Source organism: Macrobrachium nipponense, chromosome 12, assembly GCF_015104395.2.
Source record: "Macrobrachium nipponense isolate FS-2020 chromosome 12, ASM1510439v2, whole genome shotgun sequence".
NCBI classification, from domain to species: Eukaryota; Metazoa; Arthropoda; class Malacostraca; order Decapoda; family Palaemonidae; genus Macrobrachium; species Macrobrachium nipponense.
The window spans coordinates 27062810-27077809 of record NC_087205.1 but is presented as its reverse complement, the minus strand read 5'-3'; the positions used below and the strand labels follow the sequence as shown (position 1 = coordinate 27077809).

General features: G+C 30.0%; 1 protein-coding gene across 3 annotated transcripts in view; it reads right to left on the bottom strand.

The window, feature by feature from the left end:
- The window catches only part of LOC135224438 (uncharacterized), a 40575-nt gene that overhangs the window by 3247 nt on the left and 22328 nt on the right, over positions 1-15000 (bottom strand). For 2 of the 3 annotated variants that reach the window (XR_010316728.1, XM_064263427.1), the window contains one exon: positions 10475-11160. The exons of the other annotated variant lie outside the window; for it this stretch is intronic. Coding sequence is in view for 1 of the 2 variants with exons in the window: in XM_064263427.1 (XP_064119497.1) it covers positions 11030-11160 (131 nt within the window). In the remaining variant the exon portion in view is untranslated. Of the gene's footprint in view, positions 1-10474; positions 11161-15000 lie in introns of those variants that run through there. 3 annotated transcript variants of the gene reach the window in all.

Genomic DNA, 15000 nt, shown 5'->3' with positions numbered 1-15000 from the left:
CGAACCTTAAACAAATAATTGAACAAGAATTTGGCTGCCTTAAGATTCAATTGATTCCAATCAATCCACTCAAGATTGGCGTATTCTATAACTACAAGGATTAAACTGCAGACCTCAGGAGATCTAACATTATTTATAAATTTCAAGTGCCCAGGGATGTCCCGGTATTTATGTTGGATCTTGCCGGAGGTTGATGCAGATGAGATATTGTAGCCATATGGGATACAGTTTTTAGTAACGGGCAAACGGGACCAGAAACTGAGTAAACCAGAATTTTCCAATATAAAAAACCATGCTTCTATATGTAAAATCGAAGTTAATAAAAAGCATTTCTCCATTATTGGTGGTACAAGTCATAGTGATTACCTAACAACCTTGAGTCCTTATACATTAAACGGCTTGTTCCTTCTTTGAACTCTAACGTTTCCGCTTCTCCTCTTTATCTTGCATAACTGAAGTCGTAGGTTGGTGTGTAATCTTGGTCATTCGTTCTTCTCCTTCTCCTTTGAGTGGTTTGGTGAGAACTGGGTCTTTTTTACTGTAATCCTTTTAAGTTATATTAATTTTTATAAGTAACTATTTTTTTTTTAACTTTATTTTTATTTTTTTTAAAAATATTTTTTGTAAATTTTAACAATTCTATGTTTATTTTTACAGACTGAAGATGCACATAGAACATGTGCGAAACGTATCAATGTGAATAAAAACGTTGCCTATTTGATGTGTTTTGTGGACCCTGCTGTATGCTTTTATATATCTTCACCTGGGGGAATCCGTTATATATAAATATATATATACACATATATATATATATATATAATATATATATATATATATATATATAAATATATATATATAACATAGATATATATATATATATATATATATATATATATATTATATATAATGTGAAAATTTTAAATTTTGAAATATTCAAAGCCTTTGAAGACATTTAATATATATATATATATATATATATGATTTATATTATATATATATATATATATATATATATATATAGTACTCGATGTTTGACACAAGAGAAAAAAGGAAATAAAACAAACATCACCTCCCACATTCTTTCATGGCAGTTTCCTCTAAATATTCTCGGTGACCTTTGGAGGAAAGTCCCGAAGTTTTGAGCGAAAAAGCGAAACGTTTCCCTTTACGGGCTTTCAACCACTTACCGTTTCATATGTCTTATACGGTTTTGCCAAAATTGCTCTTGGCCCTTTATGAAATACACACCTGGCCCCCGCATATTTTTGCGTACGACGGCGTGTGAGCGAGTATGGAAGCTATACTATATTGCCATGTTTATTTCAGGATAATAGTGGCTGTTAGATTCCTTAACAATGATTATTCGTAATTTAGTTTGAATCTCACTCTGAGCGAGTAATACATACTGACACACACACACACACACACACACACACACACACACACACATATATATATATATATATATATATATATATATATATATATATATATATATAGTATATATATATATATATATTATATATAATATTATATTATATTATATATAGTATATATACACATACATATATTTCATATTGTGAAGTTGTAAGGTTACATTTTATGTTTAGGGAAATTATACAGTATGTAATACTTGCATAGCATTTTCGCTTACTCATGGAGTAAGCCTACCATCTACTTTGCTGTTGCTCTTGTTGTTATATATTATATATATATATATATATATATATATATATATATATATATATATATATATATATATATATATGTGTGTGGTGTGTGTGTGTGTGTGTGTGTGTGTGTGTGATGGAAAATTGGCTGATCGAGAAAATATATGGGGAAATAGTTATTCATATCATTTAGCCATTGGTAGATGGAGCAATAAAAACATCTAAATATTAACTATAGCATTCAGGCCAAAGACCAAGCACTGGGACCCATGAGGTTATTCAGCACTGAAAGGGATATTGGGAAAATAAAGGTGTGAAAGGTATTACAGGAGTGCAAAAAGAAAACAACAAGTTGTCCACTACAACTTTGACAGTAAGTAGTCTAGCTGAAAATTTTAATAGCAAATTTTTATTCCGTGAAAATTAATTGAGAAAAGAAAACTAAGGTTTTTTTTATTATAAAAGAAGAACTATATTCTGACGAAAACAAAATGATAGATTCCCCTCCCAAAAGAAGTTCAAATCCTGTTTTTTCCTTTATACTTGACCATTATACCGTTATTCATTTTAAGTTAGCTGAAATCAGCTACCACCAGACCATTCATTTTTTGGTATTATGAATTTACAATGGTTACAGTTACTTAATCAGATTTAACTTTCTCAGACTACTATGCATCAGCTACCACCAGATCATTCATTTCTGATATTATGAATTTACAATGGTTACAATTAAACACAATTAACTTTCTCAGCAATACTCACCAGACCACTATCGTGGGAAGGATGAGGAATTAAAAAACGTTCAGACGTTTTAAGATTATAAACAGAAGTGAAGGCCCAATACAAAGCAAAAGAAAAAAAAAATTATGAAAACTCGTGTGGGAAGTCGTGAACCGAAAATAACTGGTTTCTGTTCTTCGATCTTTGCGTCTTGTATCTTTGCGCGCCTTTAATACTTCAGTCACATTCGCGCCAGATCTTGGTTTTTTGTTTTGCTTTCTTTTTCTTTTGACACTTGTCACTCTCTCATTCAGCAATGCTCCTATGATTCTAGACTTCTTTTTCTCCTGTTGACATCAGCCACGGCTTGAGGTAAACATGGTATTTCTATCTTCGCCTACGTGCGTCTAACTATAAACATTCTGTTGTTTCTTTCTTTCTATTTTATCTTTTCTAGGGGACACCATCTGAAGGTAAAGAAACATATATTCATACTTTCAAATTAAGTGTTATAGCATTTAATATCAACGAGGCTTGATCTGACCTCCAGCTTATCCCGGGCACGAGTAAGATTTTCCCCTCACGCATAAGTTATAAATATTATATTTCTAACTTTTAATGAAAATAAAAACTTGCTAAAAATCTAAGGTCTGATAGATCGTTGTTTCACCAACGAAAATTAAAATAAATACGCTATATTTTATTAGAAATGAATATTCTGTACTGTTTAACATGCACATTATCCAATTTTTACATTTGCATTCTAATAGATAAATTTAACATGTGCATTACTTATTTTTTTACATTTTAATTCTAATAAATAAATCATAAATATTCTATCCTAAAATTCATGTATCTTTAACCCAATGTGAAACGCATTTTTCACACCTTTAGAGACTCTTCCATAGACCTTTCCTAACCCCCAACAACAAGCATAACAACAACAACAACAACAACGAAATAGTTTGTAGGCTTACTCCCTGAGTAAGCGAAAATGCTATCCAAGTATTACATACTGTACAATTTCCCTAATGATCAAGAGTAACCAACAACTACACAATGTAAAATAAGTCAGTTACGTATTGAGTGATCTGGTTGGAAGTACAGTACAAGAAAACTCTGTTATCCACGCGACAATTGTCGTATATATCTAAATATCACAGAAGATACAGATCAGTAGTGTACAACATCTATGCCGGAATATTCGCTGGAATTAGACAGAGCTACAAGCAACAAACTCCGGAAATTTCAAAATGAAAATATAATAGTAGCGGGAAAAATTCAGAGACAAAATTGGATTAATGTTGACACTCTAAGCTTTAGGGGGAAGGTTGCTGGAACTGAATCTAGCCTCAGTGAAGGCCCCCTTGAGAGATTAAATAAAATATAAAAGTTTTAATGTAATAAAATAAAACACTAGTTACCGTCGAGCTTAGTCGAATTGCAGGTAAGAGACACTACGTCAGTTATACTGAAGAAAAGAAGGTTAAATATATATTATAAAGGAAAGGATATTATTGTCTATAATTATATAATAGACTTGGTTATATAGACACGAACTGTAAGCAACAATTGTGAGAAAAAGGAAATCAAATAGACTTGGACGATTAAACAAGGACATTTATTTTTTTTATAACAAAAACTGTTCAGCGTCGACGTCATATTTTCATAAATAATTCGCAGTGTAGTGGGAGTAAACGATGCTTTAATGGCGATTACTACATCTTTAGACTATGAGCGATACAATCCTAGAATTCATTCTATTAAGAAAGATAAAGAGAAGTTCATGGAAAAATTATAATATATTGTTATCGGAACATCCAGACTCCCCAAGTTTTCAGTTCTCAGAACATTAAAAGTAGTACAGAATTCGTAATTGCGAATTTTCAATGTGACTCAGTAAAAAAAAGTAGTCTGATCATATCTTACCATCTATTTCGAGACACAGATGAATATATGCATACATACACACGTATATTATTAATATAATATTTTATATTTATTAATATATATCTAATGTATATATATATATACACGATTATTATATTTATTTATATATATATATATCTATATATATATATATAGTATATATATATATATACATATAGTATATGTATGTATATATATATCAGTAATATATTTATTATATATTATAATATAGGTATATACATATAATATATATACTAATATATATATATATATATATATATATATACTACTATATATATATAGTATATATATATCTATATATAAATATATATAGTAATAATATATATATTACTAACTATATTAATATATATTGTTATAAATTATAAATATAAATAATAATATATATATATATATAAAAAATATATATATATATATAATAATTTATATAATATATATAAAAATATATATATATACTAATATATTTATATATATAATATATATCTATGATATATATATATATATATATTATTATATAAATATATACATCTAATGTATATTGATATATATAATAATTATCCTATATTATACTATATATATAATACATATAAAATATAATATATATCATATATATTAAGATTTTATATAATTAATATATATATATTATATTAATAATAATATTATATTATATATTCCTTATATAATATATATATTAATATATATATATATAAAATATACATCTATGTATAGTATATATTATATTATATAATAATATATAATAATATTATATATTATTATATTGAAGTAACCTATTATAATTATTATATTATATATATTTTTACAATTATATATATTATTATTATATAGTTTATATTATCATTTATAATAATTATTATTTATCTATAATATATAGAATATATATATTTATATATATGTTAATAATTTTATTATAATTATCTATATATAATTAATAATAGTATATATATCGATTATATTATAAAAAATATTAATATAAAGTAGAATTAGATAATATATTATATTATATATATTTATTATAATATATTATTATAATATTATATATATATATATATATTAATATATATTATATTTTTAAAAATATATAATATATAGATATATATTATAATAATATATAATTATATATTATATATAGAGCCAATATAAGTTTATACATTACAATAGTATTTTATGATATATATTAGAGATACAGATAGAATATAGAGAGGATAATAGCGAGATATATTATAGAGATAGAGAGCGAGATTCGGTCGATTAGCGATATAAGGCGAATAAGAATTAAGAAGCGAGTCGGATATAGAAGAATATTAATATAGAGACAGAGAGTAAGAGAAGAGAGAATGAAGAGAGAAGAGAGATTAGAGAGATAGATTTATATCAGTTTTATATATTATTAGTATTATATAGATATAGAGTATATAGATATACTATACTATATATATATATATATATATATATATATATATAGATAGATAGATAGTAGAGAGATCGTATATATTTATATATAGAATAGGTATATAGATGTATATATATAGATATATAGAGATAGGATACTATATATATATATAGACATATATATATATATATATATAGGGATATATATAGATATATAGTACATATATACATAGATATAGGATATATATAGATATATATATATAGATATATATAGATATCAGATATATATTATAGATAGTAGAAGATTATATATGAGAGATATAGATATAGTAGAGAGATTATAGATAGGTATATATTATATATTACATATATATATATAGTATATATAGGATCTATATATAGATATAGAGATATTATATAGATATATCTAATATAGATATATAGAGAAGATAGCAGAAGATAGAGTAGAGAAATAGATTGATATACAGAGATAAGGAGATTAGATAGATGATAGATATTAATATGAGATAGAGATATATAGATCTAGAGATTATAGAAGAATAGATATATATATATATATATCTATATTATATATATAATAAATATAATATCGTAGATTATATATAATGAGATAGATATATAATAATAATAATATATATATAGATGATGTAGATACATATATAGATATAATAAAGATTAATAATCTTATATATATATCTAATATTATATAATAATTCTATAATATAGATATTTAATATCTATGTATATCTCTATATATATATATATATAATATATAATATATATATATATATATGTTATAATCACTTTAGCACGTGATTCATTTATCACACATATCCACAGGTGAAAAAGAATAGAACAACATAAACAATGTGTGAGATATGCACAGGGAAATAGTGGTATATTTGTACATGTTAGTGAGAACAATCATGCTATTAACTGGGAAGGGGCAAAAAAGCTGGTGTGTTCTAATAATGCATTGGAAAGGAATATCATTGAATCTAGTTTTATAAAAGAAAGTTACAACAATAATATGAACATCAGTCAAGGAATGTATAAACTTGATCCTTTAATATCAAAAGAAATTTGTAAACTGCTTAAATTTTAAGGTTGGCTGTAGAGATATTTGAAAAATAGGATTATTATATTTGTAAACACAGTAAAGGGGGCAGTAGTTGTAATGAGATGTTCAACCCCGCCTCCCTGACACCTGTCAGGTGTGGACTTGTACCCTAAGCGGTAGTATCCCTAGAGAATTTATTGTAAATTTTAGCCTAATGATTTTTGAAAGCCACTCCTACCTTGACACCTGCGTGTGGGTGGATCTGCAGTCTCAAACTGTTGTGTGTATGTTCGTCAGTACTGTCTTTGTAGTATATATACTCGTGAATTCTAATACTATGTATCAGTCCTTTGTCAATGGCTTGAAAATAAAGCCGAAACCGGTCAGGACCTACACCCTGTCTCTTATTTTTCACCTGTGGATATGTGTGATAAATGAATCACGTGCTAAAGTGATTATAATCATCAATGGATACCACGAGCTCCTTCCGATCTTTCTGTGTTCTTTTCCCCATCTTGGAATATGCAGTCACTGACTTCGCAGACGCCCTCATTCAAGCTCATACAAACAAGGAACACCTGCGGTTTCTACGTGAATGTCGTGATGAACAAGTGATACCAAGATCAATGATAACCAAGTCCTTGTCTAAATTAGAAGACCAACCGTTCGGTGAAATACAACGATCTATTTTGGACAAACATATCAATATTAAGACATTGGAAACTAAAAAGAATTTTGAAGATTTATCGAGGAAAAGACGTCATTTTGAAGCTTCAATACCATCGGATTGGAAAGATTCTCTGCAGGAATATTGTTATTTGAATATGAGGAAGAAAGTGTATCAGAAGCTTAAACGTAAACATAACAACAAAATGAAACTCCTGATCGAAAGAAGCCCCTGGACTACCAACGCCAATCATGAATGTGTCGTCAACTTATCAAACAAGCATCTGGATAGTAATGTAACCAGTGCTTTAGGCTATGGTTTAAATTTTGCTCTATCAACGGGAAGTATAAACAGTGTAGAAATAACTAAAGGATTGTGCAACTTAGAAAAATATAGTGATTTAACTAGTGAAGATGTCAACATAATTAAGGGAGTGATTAATGGAAGCATGAAAAAGTCAGACACCACAAACGTACCCAAAAGATTTATGAATGCCATCAATGAACTGAAAAAAGATAAAGATATACACATGACAAAAGCAGATAAATCAGGTGCCATAGTAATTTTAAACAAAAATGAATACATAGAAAAAATGGAAAGTCTTTTGGGTGATAATAGCACTTATAAAGAATTAAATAAGAACCCGATAGAAAGTGTGAATAGTGGTTTTAATAAAAAAGTGAAAAATCTGTTAAAAGGCAACGAAAGTCTTATAAAGAAGGTGTGTGTGACCTCCCCATCGCTACGTATATGTATGGTACGATAAAAACCCATAAAGCAAAACTTCCCTGCCAGACCAATTATCAGCTCAGTGGGTTCTGCATCTTATAAATTAGCAAAATATTTAGTGGATATCCTTAACCCATTGGTAGGTAACATCTCTAATGCCAATATTAAGAATAATGTGGACCTGATAGATAAACTAAATAGTGTAAAAGTTAATAGTGAATCGAGACTTGTGAGCTTCGATGTAGTATCTCTATTCACAAAAGTGCCTATTGATGATTTATTGGAGTTTTTATCGGAATTATTAGAAAACAAACAACTGGATAATTCCATTTTCTAAAAGCACCTTAATTGAACTAATAAAATTATGTGTTAAAGACTGTAAATTTGAATTCAACGGAAAATTCTACTCACAAAATTTTGGTATGGCAATGGGAAACCCTCTGTCCCCAGTGCTAAGTAATTTATATATGGAATTTTTTGAAAAGAAAATTTTAAATAATATAATTCCACGCAATGTACCTTGGTTTAGATATGTTGACGACATAATTTGTGTATGGCCAGGGAATGAAGATGTAAATAACTTTTTTGCCAGGTTAAATCAATTAGTACCATCAATTAAATTTACTATGGAAATAGAAAAAGATGAATGCCTACCCTTTTTGGATGTCCTCAATACGGAGAATAGTAGTGGGTTTAAGTATAGTGTTTACAGAAAAACCTACTAATATTTCTTCCTATGTACATTTCTATTCTGGACAAAACAATAAGGTTAAAAGATCAGTGTTTGCTTCTATGTTTTTAAGAGCACTACGGGTATGTAGCCCAGAATATATAGATGAGGAAATAGATAAGATTCAGAATACAGGCAAGAAACTGAAATATCCAGATAATGTACTAAACAATGCATTAAAAGCGGCAAAAAAGACCATGTATCAAAATCAAAAAGAACCTTACAACAACAAAAATTTGCTTGTACTACCTTATAATAGTAATATGAAAGATATCCCACATCTCCTGAAGAATTTTGGTGTTAATGTAGTTTTTAAAAACAATAAAACAATGAAACAAGGTACTTTATTAAGAACTTCCCCCCGCACAAAAGCTAAAGGGATGTTGTATATAAAATCCCGTGTAAGTCTTGTGACAACTTTTACATTGGTCAAACGGGGAAAGCACTGGAAAAAAGAATAGAACAACATAAACAATGTGTGAGATATGCACAGGGAAATAGTGGTATATTTGTACATGTTAGTGAGAACAATCATGCTATTAACTGGGGAGGGGGCAAAAAAGCTGGTGTGTTCTAATAATGCATTGGAAAGGAATATCATTGAATCTAGTTTTATAAAAGAAAGTTACAACAATAATATGAACATCAGTCAAGGAATGTATAAACTTGATCCTTTAATATCAAAAGAAATTTGTAAACTGTTTAAATTTTAAGGTTGGCTGTAGAGATATATGAAAAAATAGGATTATTATATTTGTAAACACAGTAAAGGGGGCAGTAGTGGTAATGAGATGTTCAACCCCGCCTCCCTGACACCTGTCAGGTGTGGACTTGTACCCTAAGCGGTAGTATCCCTAGAGAATTTATTGTAAATTTTAGCCTAATGATTTTTGAAAGCCACTCCTACCTTGACACCTGCGTGTGGGTGGATCTGCAGTCTCAAACTGTTGTGTGTATGTTCGTCAGTACTGTCTTTGTAGTATATATACTCGTGAATTCTAATACTATGTATTAGTCCTTTGTCAATGGCTTGAAAATAAAGCCGAAACCGGTCAGGACCTACACCCTGTCTCTTATTTTTCACACCTGTGGATATGTGATATATATCTATCTATAACTATGATATATATTATATATATATATATATATATATATATATATATATATATAGAATATATATATATATATATATATAATATATATATATATATATATATATATATATATATATATATATATATATATATATATATATATATATATATATATATATATATATATATATATATATATATATATATATATACATATATATACATATATATTTATATATATATATATCTATATATATATTAGATATAAATATATTAATATATATATAGATATATATATATATATATATTTATATATATATATCCCTATATATAATATATATATATATATATAATATATATATATATATATATATATATATATATATATAATATATATATATATATTAGTATAATAAATAATGCGTGTGTATTTACATATGTAAGGATGCACACATGCACCACCTAGTGAGGAAAAGAAAACGAGGATAAATTACAAGACATATGGAAAATGGGAGAGAATTCTAAGCGGATACTATGGTGACCAAACACGTAATTGACAATAAAAGTTTCAAGGAGTGTACGGAGGAGGCGGCTCATTAAGAAAGTCAACATTGACATCGTCCGCGTAGCCATTTAGGACTAACACTTGGGACCGGTAGGCCTGTTCGGAGGGATAATACTGCTGCTGACTGAAAGAAGCGGCTTCCCCTGAGGAGGAGGAGAAGAAGAGCTGCCGAGCTGACGGAAGGCCGCTTAGGATATGACCTGAGGAGGAAGGAGGAGCAGTCGGGTACGGCATTTGCTCTGCGGAGGACGTTGACGCGTAGGATAATTCGCTTCCAGATGATGGATCGGGGTAGGAGAGCCGCCTTCCGGGAGGGGCCGCAGCCGGGTAGGACATCTGTCTTACTAAAGGATCCAGTTGGTCGTTGCCGTCTGGAAGGTATGTGGGCGTCTGCACGCCCACCGTGGAGGTCTCCGTCAGGCGGGATGGGAATAGGAACGCGGCGGACTGTGAGGCGCTGATTGAAGGCGTTTAGTTTTGTGTTTCTTAATTCTGTCTCTTTTCTCTGCCGTATACCACAGGCCGCTCAGGATTGCCATCATCACCACTAAAAATAAAAAAAGATAAATGTTAAAAAAGTGAGTTTAAACATCTTTAAACGTTAAAGATACGTAGCCTCGACTCAAAGGAAATGAAAAAGAAATTTATTCCCCAACTGTTCCATCATTTTTATATATATCCCTTTAAGCTTCAAAGGTTTGCGTTCATGAATAGCCTTACATTCCTCTGAGGAGAGAGAGAGAGAGAGAGAGAGAGAGAGAGAGAGAGAGAGAGAGAGATACCATTGTTCCTAGGGCCTCAGCTATTCTTAAGAATAAAATCTTACACTGGCGTTAACTTGATTAGCTAATGTTTTGTCAGGATTTGCCCACAAATAATCAGGCACAAGATATAAAACCCTTAGCTCTGAGGGTTGGGTCATATACGCACCACATTACAAAAAAAAAAAAAAAAAAAAAAAAAAAAAAAAAAAACATTGGATACCTACCATTCTGAAGCAGGACTAAAGTGTCATACCTTACTTTATTTCAAGGTACAGAGATAAAATATATAAAAAAAACAAAGAATTCACATTCATTACTCAGGCGGGTTAAAAATCATCACTACTAGTGATGATAGAAAGTTCAGACGCTGGATGGATACTATGATTCCACCTATTTCAGAGAGCAATATAGAAATGTTTAATCACTTGAAATCACTATGCTGACCACTGTAAGGGCGAGGATATAACATAGAATGAATACATGTTGACTCTCGCTACCTCTCCTTCTCACTCTCTCCCTTTCTTGTTAAGATAGTTGATTCAATTACATTGCCCGGATTTTGGACATTTTATAATTAACCCCTTCTCACGCCCGCTATCCCTATCGGGCCTGAACTTGGACTTAAAGGGCATCGGGAGTGTCACTATTCATCTGAACGACCTCGAGAACTATGGATTAGACACTGATATCTGTCGTTTTCGGTTATGTTTACTTTTTGTCAGCCCCCTCCCACACCCACCCTCTTTGGCGTCAGTGGTGTCTTAACCGCACAGGATTCTTTTCCAGATAGTAAGTCATATATATACCAAGTTTGGTTGAAAATGATCGATGCATTTCCGAGTTATGCTGGAACATACAGGCACACACATACACATTCATATATATGAATAACTTGATCACGAAGTATATAAACCGTGATGCTATGTATAAATAAAGGTTTTTGCCACGTAGGAAAATATATATAATATATATATATAATATATATAAAATATATTATATATATATATATATAGATATATATATATATATATACATATATGATATATTAATATATAATATATAATATAGATAGATATATATATGTAGTTTTAATTGGAAGTCTAAGAAATGCGTGAAAATCTCGGCACTTGAATTATATAAGTTTATACTCCAAAATTTATATATGTAAAGATATATCTTCAGCAAAGTATTTTATCTAAGGTTATGTACAGCAGATACCAAATGAAAATATTTCCAGTGATTTCTGATGAATTCTGTTTGAATCTGTGGAAATTCTTCTTCATGTCATTGTAATTATATGAGGAATATTTAGTTCACCAAAAAGATGAAAGTAGACTGGACAGTGTTAAGGTTAAACATTTGAGGAAAAAGAGAATTAGGAGGAAAAAGAGATGATTTGAGAGAAGGGAGACACAGAGAGAAAGGGAGGCGTGAAAGTGAGGAATGTCCCTGGGTGGTCTTCGGATGGAATATAATCATATAAAATGTAATCATGGAAGTACAAAGAATTTTTTTTTTTCTTTTTTGCCTGGAAAAATAATTACCAGGCGATTTAATACATCGGGAAATGAAAGTGGTTGCTGAACTCTTTTGCAATAGAGTCCGGTTTTTAAAAGCAAGAAGAGGGTTTTTGAGTAGGGGTTCAAATAAACAGGAGGTGAATTAAATCATAAAAGAACCACTGATGAGAATTATGAATAGACGAAATTTAATTAATAAAAAGATAGGGATGAGGAAAAAAAGAAGGAGAAAAAGAAACTTTTGGAATCGTATGTCGTGCCATCTGGATGCATAACATGCATTATGAGTAACAATCTTTCTCCCTCAAGCGTCGTTTATGAAGGCAATAAACTCTCTCTCTCTCTCTCTCTCTCTCTCTCTCTTCTCTCTCTCTCTCTCTCTCTTTTAATTTACTGATTATGAATCATGATAACAGGTTATAGGTACGAACTTCTGCATAATACAAAAATTGTTTAACGTATACCAACCACCACAACGAACAACATTCTAAAGACAGTTTTCTTTGCTGTTGAATACTGCAACAAGTACCCATTTTCTACACCCAAATCATCCCCCAACCCCCTCCACCAATCCCTCCCTTGTACATGCACGCTGGCTTCATCTATTGGTCTGAGTGAAGTATTCAACGCTCCCTTTTTAAGGCTCCATCTATTGGTCTGAGTGAAGTATACGAAGCTCCCCTTATAGGTAGTCCTTGCCACCAAGGACCCTCAACGACAGGTTGGGCTGGTAAACCCATTATCTTCGAGGGTTGAAATGATGGTCAACATGGAATCATGATCTGCTATTAAGTGTAAGAAACTTTAGATTTTATAAATAATATTTTCTACATAATTAATGACTTTTATTCATTACTCTAAGTACAATTAAATTAAGTAACTATCGAGTAATTACAGTTTGAACGTAAATTCAGCACCCCTCCTCCCCTGTCTTAAAAATGGGGTTGCCCATATTATAATGACACTGCAAAGTGCTGCCAACTATCGGGCCCTTGAAGAACCATTTTTAGCCGGCTTATTTGGATCGCTACGCTGATTGGTTCTCTTCTTTGCCTTTAACGACTTAACTACCTAGTGTCACTTGAACTATCAAATGGTGGTTGATAAGGAAAAGAAAAAATGTATCGTCCTTTCCCGTTAATTAAATACTTTTTATATGAAGGCATAAATTCTTTAGTGATCACTGAGATACTACAGTATGTTAACCCACTTACTACATCTATGAATATGATTAGAATACCTGACCTTCAACAAAACTGAATAGCCGATGAATTTGAACAAAAATTATACATTTTATTGCGTGCAAGCACAAGACAAAAGTCAAAATCCCTTTGTGCTTGGATCAAATAAGGAAGAGGGGACAAGATTCAAGAACTAAGGGAAAAATTAATAAAGTAATTTTTATATAAAATACGGGCAAATAGTGGTGGGACTATACACATATGCACACAACCATAGTTATGTATGTATATATATATATATATATATATATATATATGTATGTATTATATATATGTATTATATATATACAATATACCTATATATATATATGTGTGTGTGTGTGTGTGTGTGTGTGCGTGTGTATGTGTGTGTGTGTGTATATGTATGTGTGTATCTGTGTGTTTGTGTGTGGAGGAAAAACTGGTTCTCAGAAAAACAAGTAAATCAGAAACTTTATATACTGCACACGTCACTGGTAGTAATTATCAAAAGGAGTGGAATTTTTAAAAATATTTAGAATCATGGATACTCATTTTCAAAATACATCAAGCATGTGTTGACGCATTTTAACCCTCAAGTAATAGATACAAACTACTGAAATCTAAGTGTGTAAAACAGATAACAATATACTGTGGCGCATGTCTGTTAGATTTACATCTTACTAATGATAAGTATCTTTGTATCCGGTATATATCACAGTTAAGTTCTCAGAATAAAAACGAATTACTGTTCAAAACACATGTTGCACACACGAATATAACCCGTATTTAAATGATATACCACGTGTCTAAAATAGGTAAGACTGGTATATTTATTTCTTAGTTTCTTCCATAGAAAATAAAGCAGAAAAAACCCTTGAACGCTGTTTGGTGAGAATATAAT